This window comes from Amblyomma mixtum, chromosome 9 (assembly GCF_055824585.1).
Source record: "Amblyomma mixtum isolate Tamu chromosome 9, ASM5582458v1, whole genome shotgun sequence".
Classification (NCBI taxonomy): Eukaryota; Metazoa; Arthropoda; class Arachnida; order Ixodida; family Ixodidae; genus Amblyomma; species Amblyomma mixtum.
Window position 1 is genome coordinate 18,705,434 of NC_143020.1, and position 23,728 is coordinate 18,729,161.

The 23,728-nt window shown below is 44.7% G+C and overlaps 1 protein-coding gene across 1 annotated transcript in view; it reads left to right on the forward strand.

The window, feature by feature from the left end:
* The first annotated feature begins 3,019 nt into the window (after window positions 1–3,019).
* LOC149328424 (lipase lipl-1-like) overlaps window positions 3,020–23,728 on the forward strand; it is a 37,615-nt gene continuing 16,906 nt past the window's right edge. Inside the window, exons 1-4 of the mRNA XM_089558996.1 lie at window positions 3,020–3,056; window positions 6,017–6,259; window positions 16,762–16,876; window positions 19,546–19,696. Coding sequence (XP_089415122.1) covers window positions 3,020–3,056; window positions 6,017–6,259; window positions 16,762–16,876; window positions 19,546–19,696 — 546 coding nt within the window. The remainder of the gene's footprint in view (window positions 3,057–6,016; window positions 6,260–16,761; window positions 16,877–19,545; window positions 19,697–23,728) is intronic.

Sequence of the window (23,728 nt, forward strand, 5' to 3'; positions counted from 1 at the left end):
ACCTCTTGCTTTCGTCCTCTCGATGTTATATGCGGGATGCATATTCCGCAGAATGGGGTGCACGTTTATGCGTCTTCTCACATAGCGTGGGACCTCTTCCCTTTGGTCAATTGTATAGGGCTGATTAACATGGATTTTTTCGAGCGGTTCTCTGCCGGGTTTTGTAAGTGCGAGCCTGTTCAGTTGTGAGAACCATTGTGATTCTCACATCTCTTTGAGGGTATTATGTACTCCTAGAGCCATGAGCTTTGCCGTTGGAGTGGAGTTCGCACATTGTATGCGGATGTTATCACTGCCTGGTGCAACTCGGGGAGCGACACCAAGATCGAGGAGCGTCTTCAAGCAGCAGCCGACACGGTGGACCGGTACGCCAGGGAGAGAGGCCTCCAGTGTGCGCCGGAAAAGTCCGAGTTGCTCATCCTGAAGAACCCGAGGACACCCCTAGCGCAGAACATCTCGGTGTATATACAGAACCACCCAGTACAGAAACCCACGAAGATCAAGATCCTAGGGCAGTATATCCCGCAGGGGCGACAGAACACCACAACTATCAAGAAGCGTACAACATCCACCGAGAAAATCCTCCGCATGATAAATCGTATCCGAAATAAACACCATGGTATGAAGGAAAGGGACACCATCCGCTTAGTGCAAGCTTTCGTGATCTCTCGGATAATGTACGGGACGGCATTCCTTAACCTCTCCAGGACGGAAATTGAAAAGTTGGAGGTACTCATCAGGAAAGCCTACAAGACGGCACTGGGGCTACCGAAAGAGTTAGACAAAAATCAATACATACCCAATGCAATCAGAACGTTAATAAAAGAGACAGTAGCGCACAGCAATGGTACATCCCGCCAGTAATGAAAAAGAATGCAAAAGGATGCCGTAGGAGTATTGAAAAGGGGGAAAGCAGTTGGTGACGATCAGGTAGCAACAGTTTTCTTAAAGGAAGGAGGGGAGACTGTACTAGAGAAGCCAGCCATCCTGCATACAAAATGCCAGGTGACCTCGAGCTCCAGATACAACTCTCACAATTTGATGCATACTATTGGAACAAAGACCCATTCTCCAGATAGTTTCATAAACGTCGTTACTACGGTTCTAATGCTGCTAGCCTGGCTAGCCCAATGCGAGCACTTAGCTTTCCAGTAGTCCTCCCGTCTTTGGTATCGGCGATTGGTATCGTGTCGGTTACGCAAGCATTCCATGTAGCAAAGATATAAACCTCTTCGACAGCTCTTAGTTCAGGGGTTCTAATACATACCAACATGTTTTGTTGACTGTTTTATTGACACTAAACTTTGAATTATTTTTCATTAAATTTGAAGTAGTGCAAGTAGCAGTTGTAGAGTCATAACTCTTGGCCCAGTCCATAGTACGATCATGCCAGGTTACAGACGCCAGTGCTTGGATTTGGCCGTCTGTACATAATGGTATTCTGTCTTCACGTGAAGACTGCAGGGGAAGCCTGGAAGTGTCATCAGCTGCCCAACTAGCAGTATTTTTAGTCCAGAGTTCAACAAAAACTCGTCTGCTCAGGCATAGATTAGAGAAAAAAATGAATTGCAGTCACTGACCAAGTCAAGCAATGAAGAATGACGCTGAGAAATCGCTACGGGTTCCTTGTTTACAATGAGGCGGACAAAGCAAGTACGTGTAATTGAAGCGGAAACTTTTTTTACGTAATGACTGGAAATAGATTAATGGCAAGCTTCCGGCAGTGCGGCTCATGGTCCCAGTTGTCGAATGGACGAATGATGATTGAAGGAAAGGCCGCGTTGTCATGTTTCGTTCTTTGGCTAAAACTGCTGCGTTTCCCCAGTCGATCTGACGTCCTGACTCGTGTGCGTGCTCAGCAAGCGCACTAGAAGTGATATCTTTGTTTTCGATGTCACGCTGGTGCTTTTTGAGTCACCGTGTGAACTTGGCTGTCTCGCTGACGTAGACCTGGCGGCAGCCGCCACAAGAAATCCGATGAACAACTCCAGGGAAGTTGATATCCGGTAGCTGGTCCTTAACGTTGACGAGCATATTCCGTAGCTTGCGGGTTGGCATGTGCCCAATACGCAAATCAAACTGCAGATACGCGGGACAGAGCTTCGCTTATCCCGCGAACATATGGAATGCCTGCACTGGTGGAAACTTTTTTGGAATAGCTGCCCTCGGTTGCAATGCTTTCTTTTCAATTCTTGCAATAAAATGGGGAGGGTAACCATTTCCAGAATGTTCCCGCCACACAACTTTAAGCTCGGATTGCAGGCGCTCTTTCTCAGTGCAGATCCGCGTGGCACGTGTCAATAAGGACGAAGCAATGGAGTTCTTGTGAGCCACAGGATGATTTGATTGAAAGTCAAGGTAACGGCCAGTGTGTGTAGGCTTGCGGTACACTGTGAAGTACTACCTTTTCAGTGCACGAGGACGTCAAGAAACGGCAGGCAGTCGTCTTTTTCAACCTCCACAGTGAATTGCAAACTGGGGTTTGCCGCATTCTGTTCTTGTAGAAGCTTAGATGTGTCTTCTCTTTGTAAAATACAAAAAATACATCCACATACCGGCAGAATTTCTAGGGTCTTGGTGTGAAACTCGCGATGACTTTCGCTTCCAGAGCCGCTATTACCAAGTTGGCAGTTGTGACCGATATGAACGCACCCATATCGGTACCGTGTATCTGCTTATAAATCATAGAATGGTAGGAAAAATAAATGTTGCAGAGGGAAAATTCCACCAATGTGCAGACGTCACCAACGTCAAACGGCGTGAGTTCAATGAGAGCAGGGTCCTTTTTTAAGACGTCTTCATATGTGCTGATGGCAAGATGGATGGGAACACTGGTGAACAGCAACACGTCTTCCAACGACATCATCACGTCTCCTGCGTCCAATTTCAAGTTGCGCAGCTTTTCAACAAAGTCCGAAAATTTTGCAACATATGCGTATTCGATTTTCCGGTTAAGGGGCTCAGTACTCCGTGCAGATATTCTGATAGCTTTTGTGGCAGAGACCTGGTGAAGTCCACTATGGGTCGCAAGGGGACGCTGGTCTTATGGATCTCGGGTAAGCCGTAAATTGCGGGGGCTGACCCGTTGGTGGAGACAAGGTGGTAGTACAACTTTTTAATTTCTGGGGGTACGAACTTGAACAGGTCGGCCAGAAGTTCTTGGAGCCTCTTTTGTAGCCTGCTTTTCGGATTGTAAAACAAAGCAACGTCGGTTTTCCGGTCGTAGTAACCTCTGTCAAGTAGCACAGTTGCAGTGCCTTTGTCGGCAGGTAGAACCACGTCTTCCTACCACTTTTCCTACCGCTTTCGCTTCCAGACGAATTTATTAGAGTATTTCAAGTGTGCAGCCAACGCGAGTTCAACTTCTTCGTCGCCGTAAACTGTTGTCCGAAAGAAAAGTCAGGCGGCATTATCAGTAGCAGTAAGAGAAAACTTCGCCCTGTAGACAATTCGTACCACTCTGTGAAGATATTAACGGCGGAGAGGCGCGGCTCGAAGCCTCATTTTATTGTGCGGCGCTTCCAAGCTAACCGCAGCTAAGTAGATGTCAGAAATAGGTGCTCCGTACGAAATGCGAACTAGGCATGCGAACCTGTGTATTAACTTTCTATGACAGCCTGAAAACAGGGCAGAGGTGAGGTCAAAAAAATGCGTTATTTTTGTTAATATTGAATCCTTGCTACTTTGTCCTAAGCTGAAAGCTCTAGCCTGTGAAAAACAAAGTGACTTGCGTCCAAATATATTCGTTCAACTCGCCCTACCCTTTATGTTTACGGTTATGTGATAGTAACTCGCCCTGACATTGTGCACCTACGCGTATGTCATTTAGAGCTGTTTACCTTGCTCTGAAGTGTCCTCGCTCGTCGCTACAAACTTCCACAACAGCCTACAACAAGAGAAACGCAGCTGTAGTCTGCATTCAATTCTGGACGATCACAATTATCTGAGTGGCATGGAGTTCCAAACACAGCACTATGCTCACAAAATGTGGGTGCTTTTTTTATGTTATGCTTTATGGCGCAGCAAAGAAATTCTACAATACAAACAAAACTGCACACCACTGGATGGCCTTCTTTGAAAGCGAATATTTTGTTACATATTCTCATTGTTAATGAGCACACAACTTTGCGAATAAAGCCCCCTTTTAGTTTGAACCCTTTCAAGCATGCGCATATGTTACCTGCAACAAGCGTTAGCCTCACTGCCAGCGTAGTGTTGTATGCGAGCGTGATGCAATGGGGAGAGTGCTAGCCCCTCCAGTGGGACTGGCAGCTACTGTAAATATTAATTTGAATACAAGCCAGCCCGTGGGAGCACTACTGTAAGTGAGCATTTCGCAGCATCATCTAAGCATTTACTCAAGTTCCGGCCTAGCATTTACACAAACCGATTGCGAGACAAAAAACATCACGCCTATAGAAACTCAAACTGGCGTCCTAATGGGGCCTCCTGCCGTTTATTTTGCAGAAATCTCGTGTCCGCAGTGTTTTTCCTTTAGATTTATACCATTGTCTTCAATCTGAATCAGTTAACCATGTGATTATAAAATTCAAAGCCTAGCTATCACATTGTTGCTGGCCTTTTCTGCCTTTACGTCGAGATCGTGAAATTTCTAGTAACATTTTTTTAAGGCCCGGCTGCTGTCGACTGTGCTCATCGAAGGCCATCATAACTTGGCATCAGTCTTCACTCGTTATGAGAAAAGCTTGTCTTTTCCTCTTCAGACTGTACAAGCATGGGTCATTTGTCATCGTTGTCAAACCATACGACTCGGACTCCCCAGGCTCTCTGGCTACGATCAGGTTATTAGCTGGGCGAGCTTGTTGGATAAAATTGCAGGGCTGCAACAAGAACATCGGCGCAGTTAGGAAACAGAGCACGAAAGCGCCGCCTCTCTAATGAACTTTTGGTCGAAAAACAAGAGTCGCAAAATACTCTCACAAAAAAACTCGATTATCAACATTAGTAGATCCAAAGAACGGAAAAACCCCTACACCGAAAAACCACTAGACGACTACACGAAAAACCACTGCACTACACGACAAAACCACTACATGACAGTAAATTCCACGGCCCACAAAAAAAAATGTGAGTGCATGCAGAGTAATATATTTTTGTAAATCTGCCCAGTGCAGTTGTTGCGTTGCTTATCAAACTGTCCGCGCCTTTAGATACCGCCTGCACAACCAAAACAGTCAGTTCCCCAACACCTCTGAAAGAATCGAGGCTGTCAGTCCGTCCCCAACTCTGCCCTTCTCGCTTGTCATCGCATTACGATGCCTGCAGACGCAAGGGTGAATTGCGAATCAAAACTATTTGTTTCAACAACGTCGGCCCCTGGCTGGAGTGACCACTGAAACATTGGATGCTGTTCCGAAAGGAGGGAGACTGTGTAGCCGTCCTTGCTACAACACAACAGTCCAAGTATGGACACGTGTGTCCATACGTTTTTGTCTGCATGCGTGCGTGTATTACTTTGCAGTGACATTTTTCTATATGCCTCTCCTCTCTTTGATGCTGACCTTCTGAAGGCATAATAAGTGTGCACGCATTGATGCATACACGCTTATTAAACTCAACCGCACCTCTCGTGGGGCGATATAAAAGGTCAATATACTTGCGCCCCCAAGATACGAGTAGTAAAGGCATGCCCGTGTGCGCTCAAAGCAGCGTGACATTCGAATGACGCGCAAGATGAACATTCTCTACAGCGCCGCAGTGGCGAGAACAATCGCATTTGCGAAACTTTAAAGCCTCATATGGCTGTTACTGCCCCGCAGCTGCAAATCTCTTATCGGAACCAGGCGTTCAACTATAGTACTTGTAAAGTGAATTATTCTAATTTTCATACTACCTTAATAGCTTAAAAGATTCACATTTTTTTCTGACGTGCTGCACGACTGTTATTATTCTGCCTCAAATCAATTTCTATTACCGAAATCTAACTTGAACAGTTATTCATGGTATAATCTGTCATGGGCAGCATAAAAAATCCGATAGAGTGCACTTTTTCAAGTCACAAGCTCTCTTTCAATCTCGCAGTGTGAATTGGTGCAAGACTTCGGCTACTCCTGCGAGACACTCACGGCCACTACGGACGACGGCTACGTACTAGAAGTGGACAGGGTGGGTGCGAAAACCCAGGACAACGGAACCACGTCGACACAAGGTGCCACACGTGGAAGGCCCATTCTTCTGGTGCCAGCAATACTTGCCGACTCTGGCATATGGTTCCTCAACTTCCCGTCCCAGTCCCCAGGTGAGAAAATAGTGGAATATAGAGGAAGTAGCGCCTCTACGAATCTTAAGATTTCTCAAAACTCATGGGCGAAAACCTAATGGTTCATTAGCCTAAATGGCGCCCATTCATTCACCATTCAAATGCGAAATCTGTGGAGTGCCTCTTTTGCCTCTTTGTGCAGTTTGCTTCCTGCGTTTTCAGAACCCAATTCAGCCTGCTTCAGGCGTGTTCATGTCTGTTGTTCGAATGCCGAGAGTGAATGGATATATCATGAACAAGTCTTGGCTATTTTGTCATAGGAAGTAGGTTTTGTATGCTCGCTCATTTATAGACCTACACTAAGTTAGCATCAGATAACAAAAACACTTCTTTTCTGAACCGGCTGTCTTTCATTGTTAAATGGGACACATAAGACCAATTTTTTAAATGCGTTCACAAGGCAATGGGACGCATGTGTCCCAGTTTTCTCAAGAGAACCCTTAACACTAGAGAGCTCAAATTTTGCATGCCGCCGATTAGAGGTGGCATGACCATGCCGTCTTTAATAGGCGGTGTGCATCACTAAGAACCTCTTATCCACTAATTTATATATTAATTATAGTGCATCATAAAGGTCACGAAACTAGATATGTATTCAATATATACATGATTTTAGTTTCGATACCTGGGTGCCGCCATGTTTGTTTTACTCGAGCGCCGCCTACCGCCGACGCCATCGTGGGCTGATAATTTTCAGCCCATGGGCTGCAGACGAAGCAGTGTGTGGTCTCTGGAAGTGTCATTCGCCCGTTTTATTCCTTCCAAGCCTAGAAATTGTGCGTGGGGGTTCGCCTCGTGTTCATCCACGTGTGTGCTATGCTATTAGCGACTGAAACAACCAACCGGGAGCAGGCGGCCATTCCTCGACGGAGCGATCAGCATCGGTGAGTGCCATGCTCGCAGTTCACGCGTGTAGTTTCTGCCGGTTGCCTTTAGGGCGAATGTGGTATGATGTTGCATGCTGGAAAAACGAAAGAAAAATGTGTTCAAACTAAAGATCGCGGAGAGCAATTGAATATCTAGTTTTTCGTGAAGGAGTTTCTTATGAACGCTTTCGTTGTCTGCTTGGCCATGGTGAGTGTGACAATTTAGATTCAGAGCTTGCGACAGAGTACCCCGCTCACAAACTGAACATTACGGAAACAACATCGAGTACAGCACCGGGACGAGTCCACGTCTGATCACTGTAATGTTTGTTTGTGGAGAAACGCGCAATGAAACTGAAAGTTTTTTCCCCCCTGTCGCTCGCGCGCGGTGGACTGTTCGTACTACCAGCGATACAAGCCAGATCACTGAAAGCAATTAGCCTTTTCGCCTACTGCGCTCCCGCCAGTACTCGCTGGTTTTCAAATACCAGAAAATGTGCAGTTGTACTGTCTGATAGGTTGGTACACTAATGGAACGCTATTACCGCTTACCGACAGGCTGAATCGCCGCACCTGTGTTGAGAATTCCGATCTCAATCGGGTAGGGGCACTGCTCAAGTCGTTGCGTTTGTTGTATCTCTGGTACGGTTACGCATAGTGGACTTTTTTACTGTACATTCTATTTGATTTCAGTCGAATAAATTAGTACAATGCATGACAGAGTTTACCGTCACGTGCATACCGTGTTTTGTTTTTCTTACGTTGCCGTAGCTGCATTTTTGCTCACTTTGCAGTTGGGTAAAATTTCCCGTCGCCGCTTCCATTCATGCCATGCTCTGAAAATTAAATTACTATTTTGGTACTAACGACATGTTTTTTTTTTTTTTTCAGGTGGCGATGCCCACACGCTACCGACATTGGCGATCATGTGGGGTGGCAAAACGAAGTTGTGGGAAATTTGTGCTGTCCTTGCATCGTGTACTGTTGAATTAAAACAGCTTTGCCAAGAACTTCAAAAAGCTTCATCTCTTAAAATTATACGCAGAGTATAGTTTTGGCAAGCCAGGCTCAGCGCTTCGTTCCGCGCCCGATATTAAGCACTGGCAGTGAGTTTGTTTCTGTATGCATTTCATTCACAAAGTGCGCTGATGCGTAAGCTTGTTGTTCGCGCAGGTATTTTTTGTTCAACTACGTCCACTGCCAATGCAACTCGAGACCGGCGAGAAAGCGGTGAAGAAATAGACGTCGCAGACGCGCTCAGACCTTTCCTTCGCATAGCATGCTGCGCGTACATACTGGGGGCGTTTTTTTGTCTACTTTCGTTGACAAATGTCGCTACCGGCAATAAAACAGTGATGCCTAGAGGACGTTGGCGTTCCGTACAACATTGCTGCTTTTGTTGTACAGACGGAAACACGGGCTTGACCGGTGGCTAAGCGGCCGGATGTCGCTACGCGCGCCGGGTTATCAGCCCAGGAGAGGACGGCAACAGTGGGGTGTCGCGCAGCGCACGTGTTTGAGAGTGTTGCTCCCTCCCCTGCCCGCTCCTCGTAAAATGGTGTATAGCTTAACTTTATTTTGTTAAAATAACGGTGGTGTGCCACCTTACCACAAACAAGCGCCACACTAACAGGCTGGTCTAATGTTTTCATTTGGCTTGCTCGGCCGTGGCTTATACTATTAATACACATGACAACTCAAAAACGCAGTGATTCGTGGAATTGTGCAGTAAAGAAAAAATCAAGAAATAGAGAACGCCACGATAAAAATTGGTAAGCGTGCATAGAAAAACAGGAATGAAAAAGCTAAACAAAAAGACGGCAAACAAAATTTCTAAATGGTAACTGCATTTAACTATTCGTCCTTCAAAAAGTGTTTCACGTTCCCTTTAAAAGTCATGAAAAAATGTCTTTCGGTAACATTTTGAAAAACATCCCACAGCCACATTATACCCACAGCTCCTAACCGCACCACGCTATGGCTGAACGATGCACAACATAACAAAGCTGCTTTCTAAGTTCCCGCGTGAATATAGTTTCGTGTTTAAGCTCGGATTTCCAGAAATGTTTAATTACATCAGTTCCAGTCACGAAGAATTCGAAAGCCGCAGCTGGTGGAATAGAATTGAAGCAAGTGTTACCTGAAGAACTGTAGCAAACATATTTAGGAAAACTTTTCGGAGACACTTAATTACAGTACGCAGAGCACGATTCATTAATGCTTGTTATGCAGCTTAATATGTGTCATTGCATTCTCATAATATTGTTTATTTTCTCATCCTGCTGATTTCTTGTCTTCTTTTAATTGCATGACACCACAGCTGCGCCGCCTCATTTAACCCTCGTTTGCTCGCTCGTTCGCGTGTATAAGGGTGGCACGCGATGGTTTCACTTAAATCGCGTCTGGCAACCCCTCGCTCTCGTTTCGCGCATTCATGACGACACTTAGTTTGATTATGTTATACTCTGGAGACGGAGCAGCAATTTCTATGGCACGCACTACCGGACGCTGTGGTTTTTTTCTCATGGGGCTTTTATTGTTCCCGCTTTACTATGTTTATACTTCTCTCTGCTCAGCACTTCCAATGATCCTAACAGAATCATCAGACAGTAATACCGTATCTCAACACACTCTGTGCAAAAACGTGCACAATCATTTTCTTTACTGGTATTCGCACAACATATTTGATGGTGAACAACACCTATGCCACTTCAGTTCTGAGCAAACAAAAAGTACTCGGTGTTTGCCAAGATAGGTTGCTGTCGAAAGAAACTCCTTCATATTTAACTAATTCGCTTATTCAGAAGGTGTACATGTATGAGAAACCGAGTCTAACTTCTGTAAGCAGAGAGGCATGTTAATTACAATATGTTTTAGCGGACAGCGAAAATCGGAAGTTATGTTTTTAGGCACTGACAGCAATTTCGTATCAGTGAGCCAACGCACTGCATTTTAGGTGTCCTTTTCCGGCATGGCCGTGGCCGTTTTAGAATAAAGAGGTAACAAGCTGTAGTAACACAGTATCGTCAGCATAGTGGAACACCGAACGCTCAGAAATTGCCATAGCCAAGTCATTAATGAGAATGTTACGCAACACTGCGACAAAATTAACTCCCCAAGTACACCGACATTCAGCGGTAACTTATAACTGAAAACCCCCTTATCATCGAAGCGACCATATGATGTTCATTTCTCATGTAGTTCTCTGAACTTTGTAATAGGACCTGCAACTTTGTAATAGGAGCGATGGCACAGTGGTACCGCATACACCTCTTGCGCAAAAGGACCGGGTTTCGAATAACGGCGTCGCAAATGACTTATTAAGAAAAGCCAATTCATGAAGGCGTCTAACCCCAGAGACAAAATATAACAGGCAAAGCTATAAAAGTAATCATTAAGCACAAGGTAGCCGACATATGGAAGTTTATTATGGAGAGAATCTAGCATGCCCAAAAAAAGGACGTAGCCTAAAAGCGGTGAACCTGCAGGAAACTACGCGTAGGCAAAAACATGACATAGCCGTTATGAGACAACGAGGGCCATGTCATTAGACATATGGATAGGATAGTTAATGTAGCCGCTCTGTACATTTCTATACAATAGCCATTGAAATGAGGACTTTAAGGAGAGAGGCAGTAGAGCACAGCACTGGGGCCAGTAACAAAAAAGGAAGTAAAGAAAGTTTTAGGAGTAGTGAAAAGGGCGAAAGCAGCTGCTGAGCGTCAGGTAGCAGCAGATCTTTTAAACAACAAAAGGAAGATTTCGCTAGAGAAATCTCAGCCACCCTGTACACGTAGTGCCTTGTTATCTCGAGTATACCACAAGCTTGTAAGATTGCTGACGTCAACGTAATCCATAAGAAACGAGATGTCAAGGGCTCGAAAAATTACAGACCGATCAGACTACTGCCCGTTGCCTTTAAATGATTTACTAAGGTAATCACTTAAGTAGTGCGGATAACCTTAGACTTCATTCAACCAAATGATCAGGCAGGCTTTAATCAATTGTACTCGACAATAAACAGTATTCACACTATCAATCAGGTGATGGAGAATTAAGCAGAATGTAAGCAACCCCTATACAGAGTTTTTATTGATTACTAGAAAGCTTCTGACTCAGTGGAATCTCCAGCAGTCACGCAGACAACGCGAATCCAAGGTGCAGAAGACTTATGTGAAATTACTGAAAGATATGTATACCGACTACACAGCTACTAATGTTTAGGAGGGTAGATGTGTAGGCCGGTTGGCGAGACATGAAGGAGCTAGACACCGCAGCGGACACGGGACAGAGAAAGAAGACGACACAGGGCGGTACTTGCAACTAAAATTTTATTTGAAACTTCATGGCTTTATAAAGACAGAGGCACGTGTGATCTTGCAATCGGGTAAAAAAGGATGAATGAAAAGCAACAGATAACAACACCTAACTGACAACAATGCACAGGAAAGATATGCGAGTCACAATGTACAGAAATCAGACTTTAAAACGTTATGCAATGCTCATCATGCGAGTCACAATCTACATATACCAGAAGTGTTAAAAACCGTCGACCGCATGTGGAAGCATGAAAACCACAAGACAAAGGAAGAAAAAGAACGTCAAAAGGAAACCACCCAACCTGTTACCTGTCAAGGAAACCCAGTTCTTTTTGGAGGATGGAAACCGAAGGCGAACTAACGCATTCATCCGGTTGCGAGCGCAAGATGGCAATGGCCTCTACAATCTCTCTCTCAAGCTGCCCCTTCCTTCTTCCAACAATCTGGGTCTGGCTGAACTGAGGGCAACAACCCCGACACTTGCGGCAATGAACAGGCAGATTCGAACCCCCCGCCTCCCGCAAGGAACGCGCATGTTCTCTCAAGCGATCATTTAAGCACCTACCGGTTTGTCCAATATAAAAACGCCCACAACTGAGGGGGATCTTGTAGATTACCCCTGTTGCACATGCGACACGCTTATTTTCTTCCAAATGTTTCTTGCCGCAAGTTCCTCGAATCGAGTCCCCTTTTCCCACTAGATTGCATAATCTAGAGAGCTTACAGGGTGCCGAAAATACAATGTCGATGCCATATTTGCCTGAAATATTTTTGAGATTATGTGAAACCCTGTGCAGATAGGGAATGACTTCCACTTTTTTCTGGCCGGCTGGTTCTTGGGAAGCAACTTTTTTCTTTTTACTGAGCTTATTGGCCAATGTTTCAGCAACCGCAGTTAACAGAAACCTCGGGTACCCTGCCTTTTCCAGCCGCTCTACTTGAAGGGAAAAACTGGACTTCAACATATGAGTGCATGATTTTAAAACTGCGGATCTAAAACAGGAGGAGGCAATACCCCGCTTTACCACCTTGGAGTGGGAGGAATCAAAAGGCAGCAATGCTTTCTTTGACCTAGGTTGGAAGGCCCAGCACACATGATCACTTCTGTTAAAAGATAACTTTAAATCCAGGAACTGAATAGATCCGTTTTGTGGAAATTCTAGAGTGAATTTAAGAAATTGTGAACAGTTTGAGAATACACTTAAGATCTTGCCAGCTACTTCTGTCAAAGAGTCATGAGAAGAAAGTTTCAAAATAATTAAAAAGTCGTCTACATATCTGATGATCTTTGCTATGAAAGGTTGGGTTAGCTTGAGCTCGAGCACTCGACATAGACGCGCAAGAAATATTTCACACAGCACTGGCGCGACACTGGAACCTATACAAATTCCTTTTTTCTGCACATACAATTTCTCGCCAAAGGAAACAAAAGTAGAATCAAGATAAAAAGCGAGCAGCTCCATAAAAGAATCAGGAGACACACCACAGGTATCCTGGAATCCAACCACGCCGGTAACGTCAATCAGTTCTCTTACTGCACTGAAAAGTTCATCGTGCGGAATCGAGTAAAACAACTCTTCCACGTCGACGGACAACGCACAGTTGGCACTTGGAACACCAGAATTCAATGCTGCAACCAAGGTGTCAGACCCAGCTATCTTGAAAGGATCCTCAGGCTTTAGTTGTCCCAAATGTGTTTTAAGGAACTTGCTGACTTGGGCCTGCCAGCTTCCTCTTTCTGTAACTGCACAGGGTTTCACATAATCTCAAAAAGATTTCAGGCAAATATGGCATCGACATTGTATTTTCGGCACCCTGTAAGCTCTCTAGATTATGCAATCTAGTGGGAAAAGGGGACTCGATTCGAGGAACTTGCGGCAAGAAACATTTGGAAGAAAATAAGCGTGTCGCATGTGCAACAGGGGTAATCTACAAGATCCCCCTCAGTTGTGGGCGTTTTTATATTGGACAAACCGGTAGGTGCTTAAATGATCGCTTGAGAGAACATGCGTGTTCCTTGGGGGAGGCGGGGGGTTCGAATCTGCCTGTTCATTGCCGCAGGTGTCGGGGTTGTTGCCCTCAGTTCAGCCAGACCCAGATTGTTGGAAGAAGGAAGGGGCAGCTTGAGAGAGAGATTGTAGAGGCCATTGCCATCTTGCGCTCGCAACCGGATGAATGCGTTAGTTCGCCTTCGGTTTCCATCCTCCAAAAAGAACTGGGTTTCCTTGACAGGTAACAGGTTGGGTGGCTTCCTTTTGACGTTCTTTTTCTTCCTTTGTCTTGTGGTTTTCATGCTTCCACATGCGGTCGACGGTTTTTAACACTTCTGGTATATGTAGATTGTGACTCGCATGATGAGCATTGCATAATGTTTTAAAGTCTGATTTCTGTACATTGGGACTCACATATCTTTCCTGTGCATTGTTGTCAGTTAGGTGTTGTTATCTGTTGCTTTTCATTCATCCTTTTTTACCCGATTGTAAGATCACACGTGCCTCGGTCTTTATAAAGCCATGAAGTTTCAAATAAAATTTTAGTTGCAAGTACCGCCCTGTGTCGTCTTCTTTCTCTGTCCCGTGTGCGCTGCGGTGTCTAGCTCCTTCAGCTACTATTGTCCTCCATAAAGTCAACAATGCAATTCCATGAGGGAAGGGCGTCAGGCCGAGACGCACGATCTCACCAATGATATTCGCCGCCTGTTTACACAAGTTTTTCAGAGGCCTGGACTTGGATCAATCGCTGATAACAGTTAATGGACAATACCTTAGTACTCTTTGATTCGCTGAAGAGTTTGCCTTGCTGAGCCACTCAAGAGATGAAGTGCAAATCGTGATCAGTGAGTTAAGCAGGCAGATCAGAACAGTGGGTCTAAAAATTAACATGCAGATAACCCAAATAATGTTCAACCGTCTCAGAAGGAAACAGCAGCTTACAATTGGTAGCGGGATGTTGTAAGTGTTATGAAAATACGGTTACTTAGGGCAAGGAGTGACCGCAGATTCGGTTAACTAAAAGTATATGCCATATTTACATTGCGGGAGACAAAACAAGAGAGGACGACAGAACGTAGCACTGTGTAACGATGGAAAATCATCAACAAATCGCCCAGCAGCTTGCTCTATTGAACTTCATTGCTGGTACAAAGGGCCCTTTTGCATGTGATATAAAAATAGCGCTGTGTTCTATCATCCTTCGTTGTTCTGTGTTTCGCGCTATAACTATGGACCGTCGTCACCAACTCACCCAACAGCTAGCTTTATAGAAGTATATGAATGGGACGGTTGCCGCTCGATGTTATCGGTACTGCTATATAGTGCAGAAGCGTGGAGGCTAACAAAAAGAGTTAAACGTAAGCTAAGGGCAGCACAGCCAGCTGTGGAAAGAAAAGTGATAGGTGTAAAGTTAAGAGTCAGGAAGAGGGCAAAGTAAGGAATAAAACACGCGTTAATCACATCCTAGTCCATATCAAGCGGAAGAAATGGGCTTGGTCAAGGCATGCAATGGGAGGACGAGGTAACCATGGTACTCAGGGGTAACAGACTGGATTTCAAGGGAAGGCAAGCTTACCAGGGGGTGGCAGAAAGTTATGCGGGTGGATGTGATTGCGAAGTGTGCTGGGTTGAGGTGACCGCAGGTGGCACAGGACAGGCTGGTGATGACGATGAATATGCTGCGACATGCTTTCTCTAGACCTAGGAAGAGGGCTTATGTGAAAAGATGTTAATGAAATGGTGAGAGCAGTTAATCCGAGAATTCCTCATGGAATGAATTCGGGCCTCGGCCTATAATAAAGCCAAACTTGTGACCAGTCACAACATAAAATTTATATGAAAGAAAGATGACAGTTTTAAAAATCTTAGTTTTCGATTTTTTAGTTTAGCTATGTGTATATATAAGCATGCCGTTCCGTATTTATCTGTCCAGGTCGTACAAAATTATCCTGCCCAAACCACTGGTCTATTTCGGCTCAAGCACATACAGCAGGCTAGCTCATCATAGCCTGCCTTTTGAAGCGAAAAGCTTCACTAGGCTAGTCAACACCGAGGCTAGCGCGGGCCCCGTTGTCAGAAAAAGCCACAGGTACGCATGCGCGAACTGTGTGACATCACGGTGGACACCCGAACTGCGCCGTAAGGGAAGGAAGATGAAAAGAAAATTGGTTTTAAGGAAAGGAAACGACGCCTGTCTCTCTCATATCTCGGTGGATACCTTGAACCGCGCCGTAAGGGCCTTAAGGAAAATGAAATGAAATAAAAATTTGTTTTAAGGAAAGGAAATGCCTGTCTCTCCTATCTTGGTGCACACCCGAGAGTTATGCACGCCACAGTACATGTCTCTAAAGCAACCTTCTAAGACAGCACCGTATTCACTACACCCGCGGCTCCTCCTCCACCTTGCCGCAGCTTTTCGCTTCGAGATATCCAGGCTTAACCTTAGCTAAGCCACAGCCAATTTTTCGATTAGAAGCTAAACATTGCAACTTGCCTCAATTGTCCGGAATCGGCGAGAAAATGCAGTCGTCTGCTCGGAGAATTTTACTCTGAGCGAGCGGAGCAGCAGCTTTGACAGGCTGCGCCATCTGGGGCACTGCAACACCTACCCCAGCTCCTCGCAGTTCGCCTGGTGGCTCAGCCTGTCAAATCGGCTAATCAATTCACTAAGAAGTGCCGCTAATGAAGTGCTCATATTTCCGAAAGACTGCACATTTGCAATAAATACCTTGAAAGACAATTTAAAATCAGTGCCAATGAGCCCCACTCTTCCAGCTTCATTTGGCGGTAACTGTGATCAGCCACAGTAGACCGCAACGCACACAAGACTGGGCGCTCTCCAGGGTTTCCTTCTCCCCAGTTTTATGGCACGCGCTGGCCAGACCGCACCGCGCGGCGCTAGTTTTTTTTTCTAAAATGCGCGGAATTTGGTGACAAGCAACGAGGCAGCAAATTTATTTTGGCGACAACACTCAGTTTCTGATCGTTGACGCTGCCAGCGGTCATTGCCACTTCTTCCTCCTAGAACAGAATGAGAAATCGGGAGCTCTCTTCTACTTCGCCTCCAAACGAGGGCAAAATTTCCACGTAATTGGAAAACGTTACTGTGTTCCGCTCACAAGGCTGCAAATTTATCTCACCGAAAGCACCCACTTTCTGATCTACAAAGATGCCAGCGGTCATTTCCAATTCTTCTCCTTAGAAATGGACGAGAAACAGGGATCTCTCTCCTACTTCTGGTCCAAATACGGTAAAATTGCCATGTAATTGAAAAGCGTTGCTGTGTTCCTCTCCTCTTTTCACAGGTTTCCTTCTGGCCGACGCTGGGTACGACGTCTGGGCTATGAACACAAGGGATATTGCATTCCGTTCCAGCCACCTCAAGCTGAAGCAGGAAGACGACCGGTACTGGCAATGGAGGCAAGAGTTCTTACGCACAACTCTCATGCTCGCTAATGCCGTGCGAGTCGCTGTCCAGATAATTTTACTGAGAATGTGGGTATCATTCTGTTCTTGTTAAAATAACTGCTTATGCCTAACATTTTCCTACCAGCCAATATCCAATGCGGTATAATATGCTGATAAGCTGAACCAGTAGTGGAGCATGTCATTCACGGTAACCAAAGATCGATGTTCATTTCGCTGAACTAGAATACAACCCTGATAAGCTAGGCTGCTTTCGTATGAGGCATAGTGGAAGTATTGTAGCATCTCTCGAAATTAATTTCCAATAATATATTAACTTTGACAATGCTGTGGTATTTTATGGACCAACGGCTTATGATTATTTTGTCCATGTTGTACTTTTTGGCTTTTAACACGCGGCCTATAACAGGAGAATTACAGCGAAGGACTTTTGTGTTTCACATTTACAAACAGCTTCATGCAACGAATCTGTCGTAGAAAGCTGTGCTAACCATTGCGCACATAGATCTGTTTTATGATATATGCATAAAGTGCCCTCATAACAACAATAAGGACTTTCGATAGGTTGGGGCAACCAAAAGGAAATAAAAATAATAAGCCCCTGCCTGCACCACGTACGTACAACAGGCTTAACAATAAGGATTGCCGGAACTCGAGCCCTCAGCTCTTCTCTCCAACTTTACCTCGTGACATTAAATTACCTTGCACGCTAGCCCGACCTAATTTCTCGCCTCTTCTAGAGGGACAAGCTATTGACGTGTTGTCCGTGCAACGTACGGTAGTGTAAGGAAAGTGGCAGATCACGTGGCATCAGACGTCATCATTAGCTGGCGGGTTATAATCCTATGACCACTACAACCTAGCCACAATCCCTGCATGACGCCATCCACAGACCCCGTGCAGTTTGTAGCTTATGAGAAGAACGCGAGCTGAGGTGAAAACATCCTAGTGACTGAGCTGAAGAAGCTATTTTGGTGAAGTATCATCATCTCTAGAATTAACTGATAAGTGAAAAAGCACAGTTGCACTCCTTATCCTGTACTAAAATAACAACTGTTAATACTTTCTGCTTGGTCGGCCACCGCGGTAGCAGGGGTGAAAAAAAAGTTTCCACAATTTGTTTTGCGTTATTTTTTTGTGCGGAAAAAAAGTACCACTGACTACTGGAAATCGCTACTCTTAACTGCGCGTAGGATTGTCATAGAATTAAAATATTCCGCACCTATACCACAAGTTTTCCCCACAGCACACGAAGGTTTATTTTCTTTTCAGGGTTTATTAGCAGCAGAAGAATGTCACTAAGCAGTAATATGCCCTAAAAACTTGAAGCCACATTGATAAAAGGAGTGACTGTAAAACGCAGAGTAGTTGCGTTCCCAAATGGACAATCACTGCACTTTTATTTGAAACAGTTTCTGTTGTGTAACTCTCTCACGCACTTGTTGCATTATAGGTAAAATCACTGCAGCAGGTTGGCACAGCGGGGAGCAGGAGTGCTGTAAGAAAAATGTTAGCTTGAAATTTTAAACCTCATTCCTACAATATAAAGCAGAGACTGGGGTTGATTGGCTTATACAGCTGTGGCATGTAATGTTGTGTTTCGGGTTTAGTCACGTTAGACAGTAATGGTTTGGTGTTCCGTCAATCTTTGTGAGCATATCGACACTTAATGAACGTCTCACCCTGTCGCCATTTGCGACAGGGTGCTATCAACTGCTACAGGCACGTGGCTTCTTTGACACAAATATTTTACGCATTTTATATTTCTCCTTTATCCACAGTCACCTTTCTTACTGCCTAGATTCTTGGGGATGGACCTACAACAGTTATATCGAGCCAATCTGAAGATTACAGAAACGATCATTAAGAGTCATAACTCATTCTAAACCGGATCATCCCAGCAAATCATTATTCGAAGACTTACAGATACTACCTTCCGATTCACTACGCCTACTGAAAACAGCTACTACCGTAAACAGCATCGTAAGATACAACCATCCTTTCCATATATCCCTATTTCAGACCTCATCACGTCCCACCAGGAATGTAACGCTTGGAAACTTTAATCTGCCACCCACCCACAACGTATATGGAGAACGACAGCTTGCTTTCATTGGTGCAAAAATATGGAATACCCTTTCCCACGAAGTAAAATACGCTCAAAATTTCACTCCTACAGCAAAAAAATTCTTTCGGCACATACATACTAAGAACTAACGCTTACTCAACCTGCTGCGCATATTCGTTTTTATTATTATTTCTTTTTTGGACATAGACGATGTTTTTCATATTATAGAGTTGTTCCGTGTAATGTTTTTTTTTATTTCTGCACTTGTATTCATACACATGTATCTACCCCGCTGTTACAAGTTCTATTTGCATTGTACTGGAGTGTCTGTATGATTGTATTTCATTTTTTGGACCCATGACTAGCCTACGGCTACGGGTCCAGACAGTGTTGGACACATCTTTGTGTACTTTTATATGTACATAAAGAATTTGAATTTGAATTTGAAGACGCAGGTATTCCCCCGGAAAGTGAGACGGTCGAAGGCGCTTTCACTCACGTGCGATAATGTACGCCCTTTCTCAGGCGTCAATAACTTAAATGTCCTAATAACGCCTTCATCGGTCGTTCCGCTTGTTTTGATCGCTTCGTGCAGTTTTGACGAGATCGGCCGCTTCGATGTAGCTGCGTTCATCGACCTCGTCCTCAACGCCACCGGTGTGGCCAAGCTGCCTCTGCTGGCCTACTCGCAGGGATTCGCAGCTACCCTTGTCCTCCTCTCCACGAGGCCCGAGTACAACGACAAGGTACGTACATCATAGGAAGAATGTACTTGAGTACATTCTTCTGAGAACGCATGAGCGTTCGTCCGTGTGTTTTTTGCGTGTTCCTTCTCTGTGTGGTTGTGCTTCTTCGCTGCAATATGCTTCAAAAACGCAGGAAGAATGCTGAGCGCCGTAAGGAAGCAGTGACCGTATGTTCATTATTTGCATTTCAGCTGTAGGGCTGCCTATTGGACGCTTTGTTCTCGTTCTTCAGACTACAAAAAACGCCATTGTGACCGTTGGTTCCCACAATGACTGCAAGTGTAATTTTAAGCTGCATATTTTACTCTTCATTCAGTTTAACTTTCCCGTTTTCTATTTATTTACATTTATTTTTTTATCCATATCGCCTCACAGGCTCCAAGAACGGAGTATTGTGTGAGGGGGATCACATATATAAGGTTAATGACAAGAGCATGAGCAACACGTTTATACAAAACTTATTGACTGTAGTGCCGGTCACTGAAAAGTAGGAACGTCATTATACAATGTTTAATAACACGTTGCTAACTTGAAAAATGGCTGCCATTTCGGCCCTAAAACGAGCTGGGTCACGAATATTCAGAACATTACCTGGACGACCGTTCCAGTGGATGATAGCCTGTGGCAGGGCAGATGAATTAAATGCAACGGATCGACCAGAATTGCGATGGAAGCTTAAAGGGTTGTTTAAAAGACGTGAGGTGTGGTTTGATACTACAAGAGGCAGCGTTCAAAGATAGGCACTGTAGACTATTCTGTGAAGTAGGCAGATTAGGGCGATGAATCTCAGTGACTTCAGTGTAGAGAGAGAGAGAGAGACCGATAATTTAATGTTTGTTATGCTTGAGTGATGGTTGTAGTTTCTGAAAATGAAACGCGCGGAACGATTCTGAATAGATTCAAGAAAATTAACTAAGTAAGCCTGATGAGGTGACCAGACGGGAGATGCGATTTCGAGTTGTGGACGAACAAATGTTTGGTAGGCGAGCCTGCGGATAGGGGCAGGAGTTTCATGAAGATTACGTTTGCGATTTCCTAATGTGCGTGATGCTTTAGCTGTTACGTTCCGTATGTGAGAGGACCAGCAGAGGTTACTCGACAAATTCACGCCGATGTATATGTATAAACACGCGTGGGACACTCCAGTATTATTCAATAAGTAACTGAAAGAAGAGTTTTTTGCAGCTGAGTATCATTAACTGCACTTTTCGCTGATAAGTGACATTTGCCATGATGTGCACCAAGTGGTTATCCGATCGAGGTCTCTGAAGTTCTAGGTGATCGGCAGATGGGCATATTTTGCAGTCATCTGCGAACAAGCGAATAGTGGAAATAATGTTTGATGGCACGTCGTTTATGTAAATGAGGAAGAGCAATCGGCCGAGGGCGCTACCGTGAGGTACGCAAGACCGGACGTCGCTAAATGAAGATCGGTGACCGTTAACAACTATCTTGCGACATGACAAGAAATTTCTTGTCCGTGAGATCGCTAATGCGTCTAGGTTAAGGCAGGTGATTTTAGCCATTATACGTGAACGCGCGACGCGGTCAAAGGCTTTGGAAAAGTCTAAGAATACGTGGTTAGTTTGAAAGTTCGCTCCTATATTATGTAGCAGTTTATCAATAAATTCCAATAGTTGAGTCTCAGATGAGAAGCCTTTTCTGAACCTATGGTGGTTAGTAAAAGATAATTTGTTATTATCGAGATGCTGCGCCACGCATGATACGATGATGTGTTCGAGGATTTTGCATGGCACAGATGTCAGTGATGTGGGGCGGTAATTGCGTGGCTGCTCAGGATGGCATATTGGTCGAACCCAGTTTCGCTTTCTGGAGCTGTGATACTGTTTAGTCATTATTTTTAAAACACATTTAGCGCAACTTAGATTGAGGGAGGAGGGGCATATCCTCCGCCGTTGCCCTTTAACGCCTGTCGGAACTGTGGCACTCGACCCCTTTTCCATTTCGCCTACATAGAAAGCCCCTCCAGTAGTTGGTACCCTATTAACATCCTCGCGGGCAATGCCAAAACGCCACAAACTCTGACCCACCGCGGCTGGCTTTAGTGCCTTTCGAGAAATCTCTACAACGGTCGGGACAAGTAGGTCGCTACGTGAAATCTGCTTCTTATCAGAACGTGACGGCAAATTTAACACAGATTAAATTACTACGACTCTGATGCTCTCGTTAAACGTACTTGGATAGTGTTGAGAAGTGTCACTGTCAACAGCATGTCTCCATTTCCGTAGTTTTTATTTCTTTCAAGCAAGCTAATTTTGATTAGTTTTCTTCTAGGCACATAATTTTTAAATATACTCACTACTCATTAATAACTATCGCTCTCTATCTGGGCTGTACTTGAAATCAAAAGAAATTCTTTCAGAGGTTAACTGTATCAATTTCTTTGTTCCCGGAAGGCTTCAAAGCTGAGCGTTGTGTATTGGGGTGAAAATTGATAGCCGCAATTCTTGCATTACATGCCATAAGAAGCCATTTGTGCAATACATTAATGGCAAAATTCTCAACCAGTCTATCCTCATAACACATCTGAGGGGTACATCTAACTAGAACAAAGAAAGTGGGCGCTTTCCTTTCACACGAGCATCCTGACCTATTTATCTTTTCGGCTTCAATGATTTCGCGCGTTACCCTTTCTATGCTTTTTCCTATTACCAGACATTTATCAAAGAAAGGCTTGCAGGTTTTTGACTTGCATGCGAGAATGTGGTCAACCAGCGATCCGTCTAGCCCGTTTCTGACGTTGCGAACGTGTTTCATTAGGCGCTCGTTCAGACATCTCCCCGTTTGGCCGATATAGTGTTTCCCACATGAAAAGGGAATCTTATACACAACACCTTCATCGCACGTGACGTAGGATTCTGGTGCCTAGTTGTGCATCCGCGCGCTTTGTTGGTGTTGGTTTTTTCCAGTTTGCACAACGTTGCAAGTTTTTTCGGCGCCGAGAACACGACGGTCGCATTCGCTCGTTGACCAATTCTTTTCAAATTGTGGGAAATCTTCTGAAGATAAGGCAATACAACAAGGTTTTTCGTTCACGAGGAACCGGGTTTGGGTGACATTGATTTTCTAGTTTCATTCTCTTAACAAGTTTTTCGGCAACAGAAACTTCAACATGGGAGGGGTACCCGGCACTACCCGGCACATGATGACGGATAGTTTTCAAGAGCAGTCCAAGAGGCTGACTAATGCCGGGTACCCCTCCCATGTTCAAGTTTCTGCTGCCGAAAAACTTGTTAAGAGAATGAAACTAAAAAATCAATTTCACCCAAACCCGGTTCCTCGTGAACGAAAAAACCTTGTTGTATTGCCTTATCTTCACAACATTTCCCACAATTTGAAAAGAATTGGTCAACGAGCGAATGCGACCGTCGTGTTCTCGGCGCCGAAAAAACTTGGAACGTTGTGCAAACTGGGAAAAACCAACACCAACAAAGCGCACGGATGCAGAACTAGGCACCAGAAGCCCTACGTCACGTGCGATGAAGGTGTTGTGTATAAGATTCCCTTGTCATGTGGGAAACACTATATCGGCCAAACGGGGAGATGTCTGAACGAGCGCCTAATGGAACACGCTCGCAACGTCACAAACGGGCAAGGCGGATCGCTGGTTGACCACATTCTCGCATGCAAGTCAAAAACCTGTAGGCCTTTCTTTGATAAATGTCTTGTAATAGGAAAAATCAGAGAAAGGGTAACGCGCGAAATCATTGAAGCCGAAAAGATAAATAGGTCAGGATGCTTGTGTGTAAGCACACCTTCCATTCTCCTCTCAGATAAAGAGCTCGTTTTTCTAAGGAACTGATCCTGATCGCACATGTGATTACTGTTTTCTGGCGTATAAATGTGATGCTTCAGGAGAATAAAATTTGTTGGAAGTTAGCGCTCGTGCTGTTCGTGTCTCGTCTCTTGTGTCCTCGTCTTTTGCTGCGCTACAGTGTATTGGAACTACGTACCAACAAGCCCAAAAAGCCACGCTACTGTACATTTCGAAGTCGAAGAGGATGTGAAACA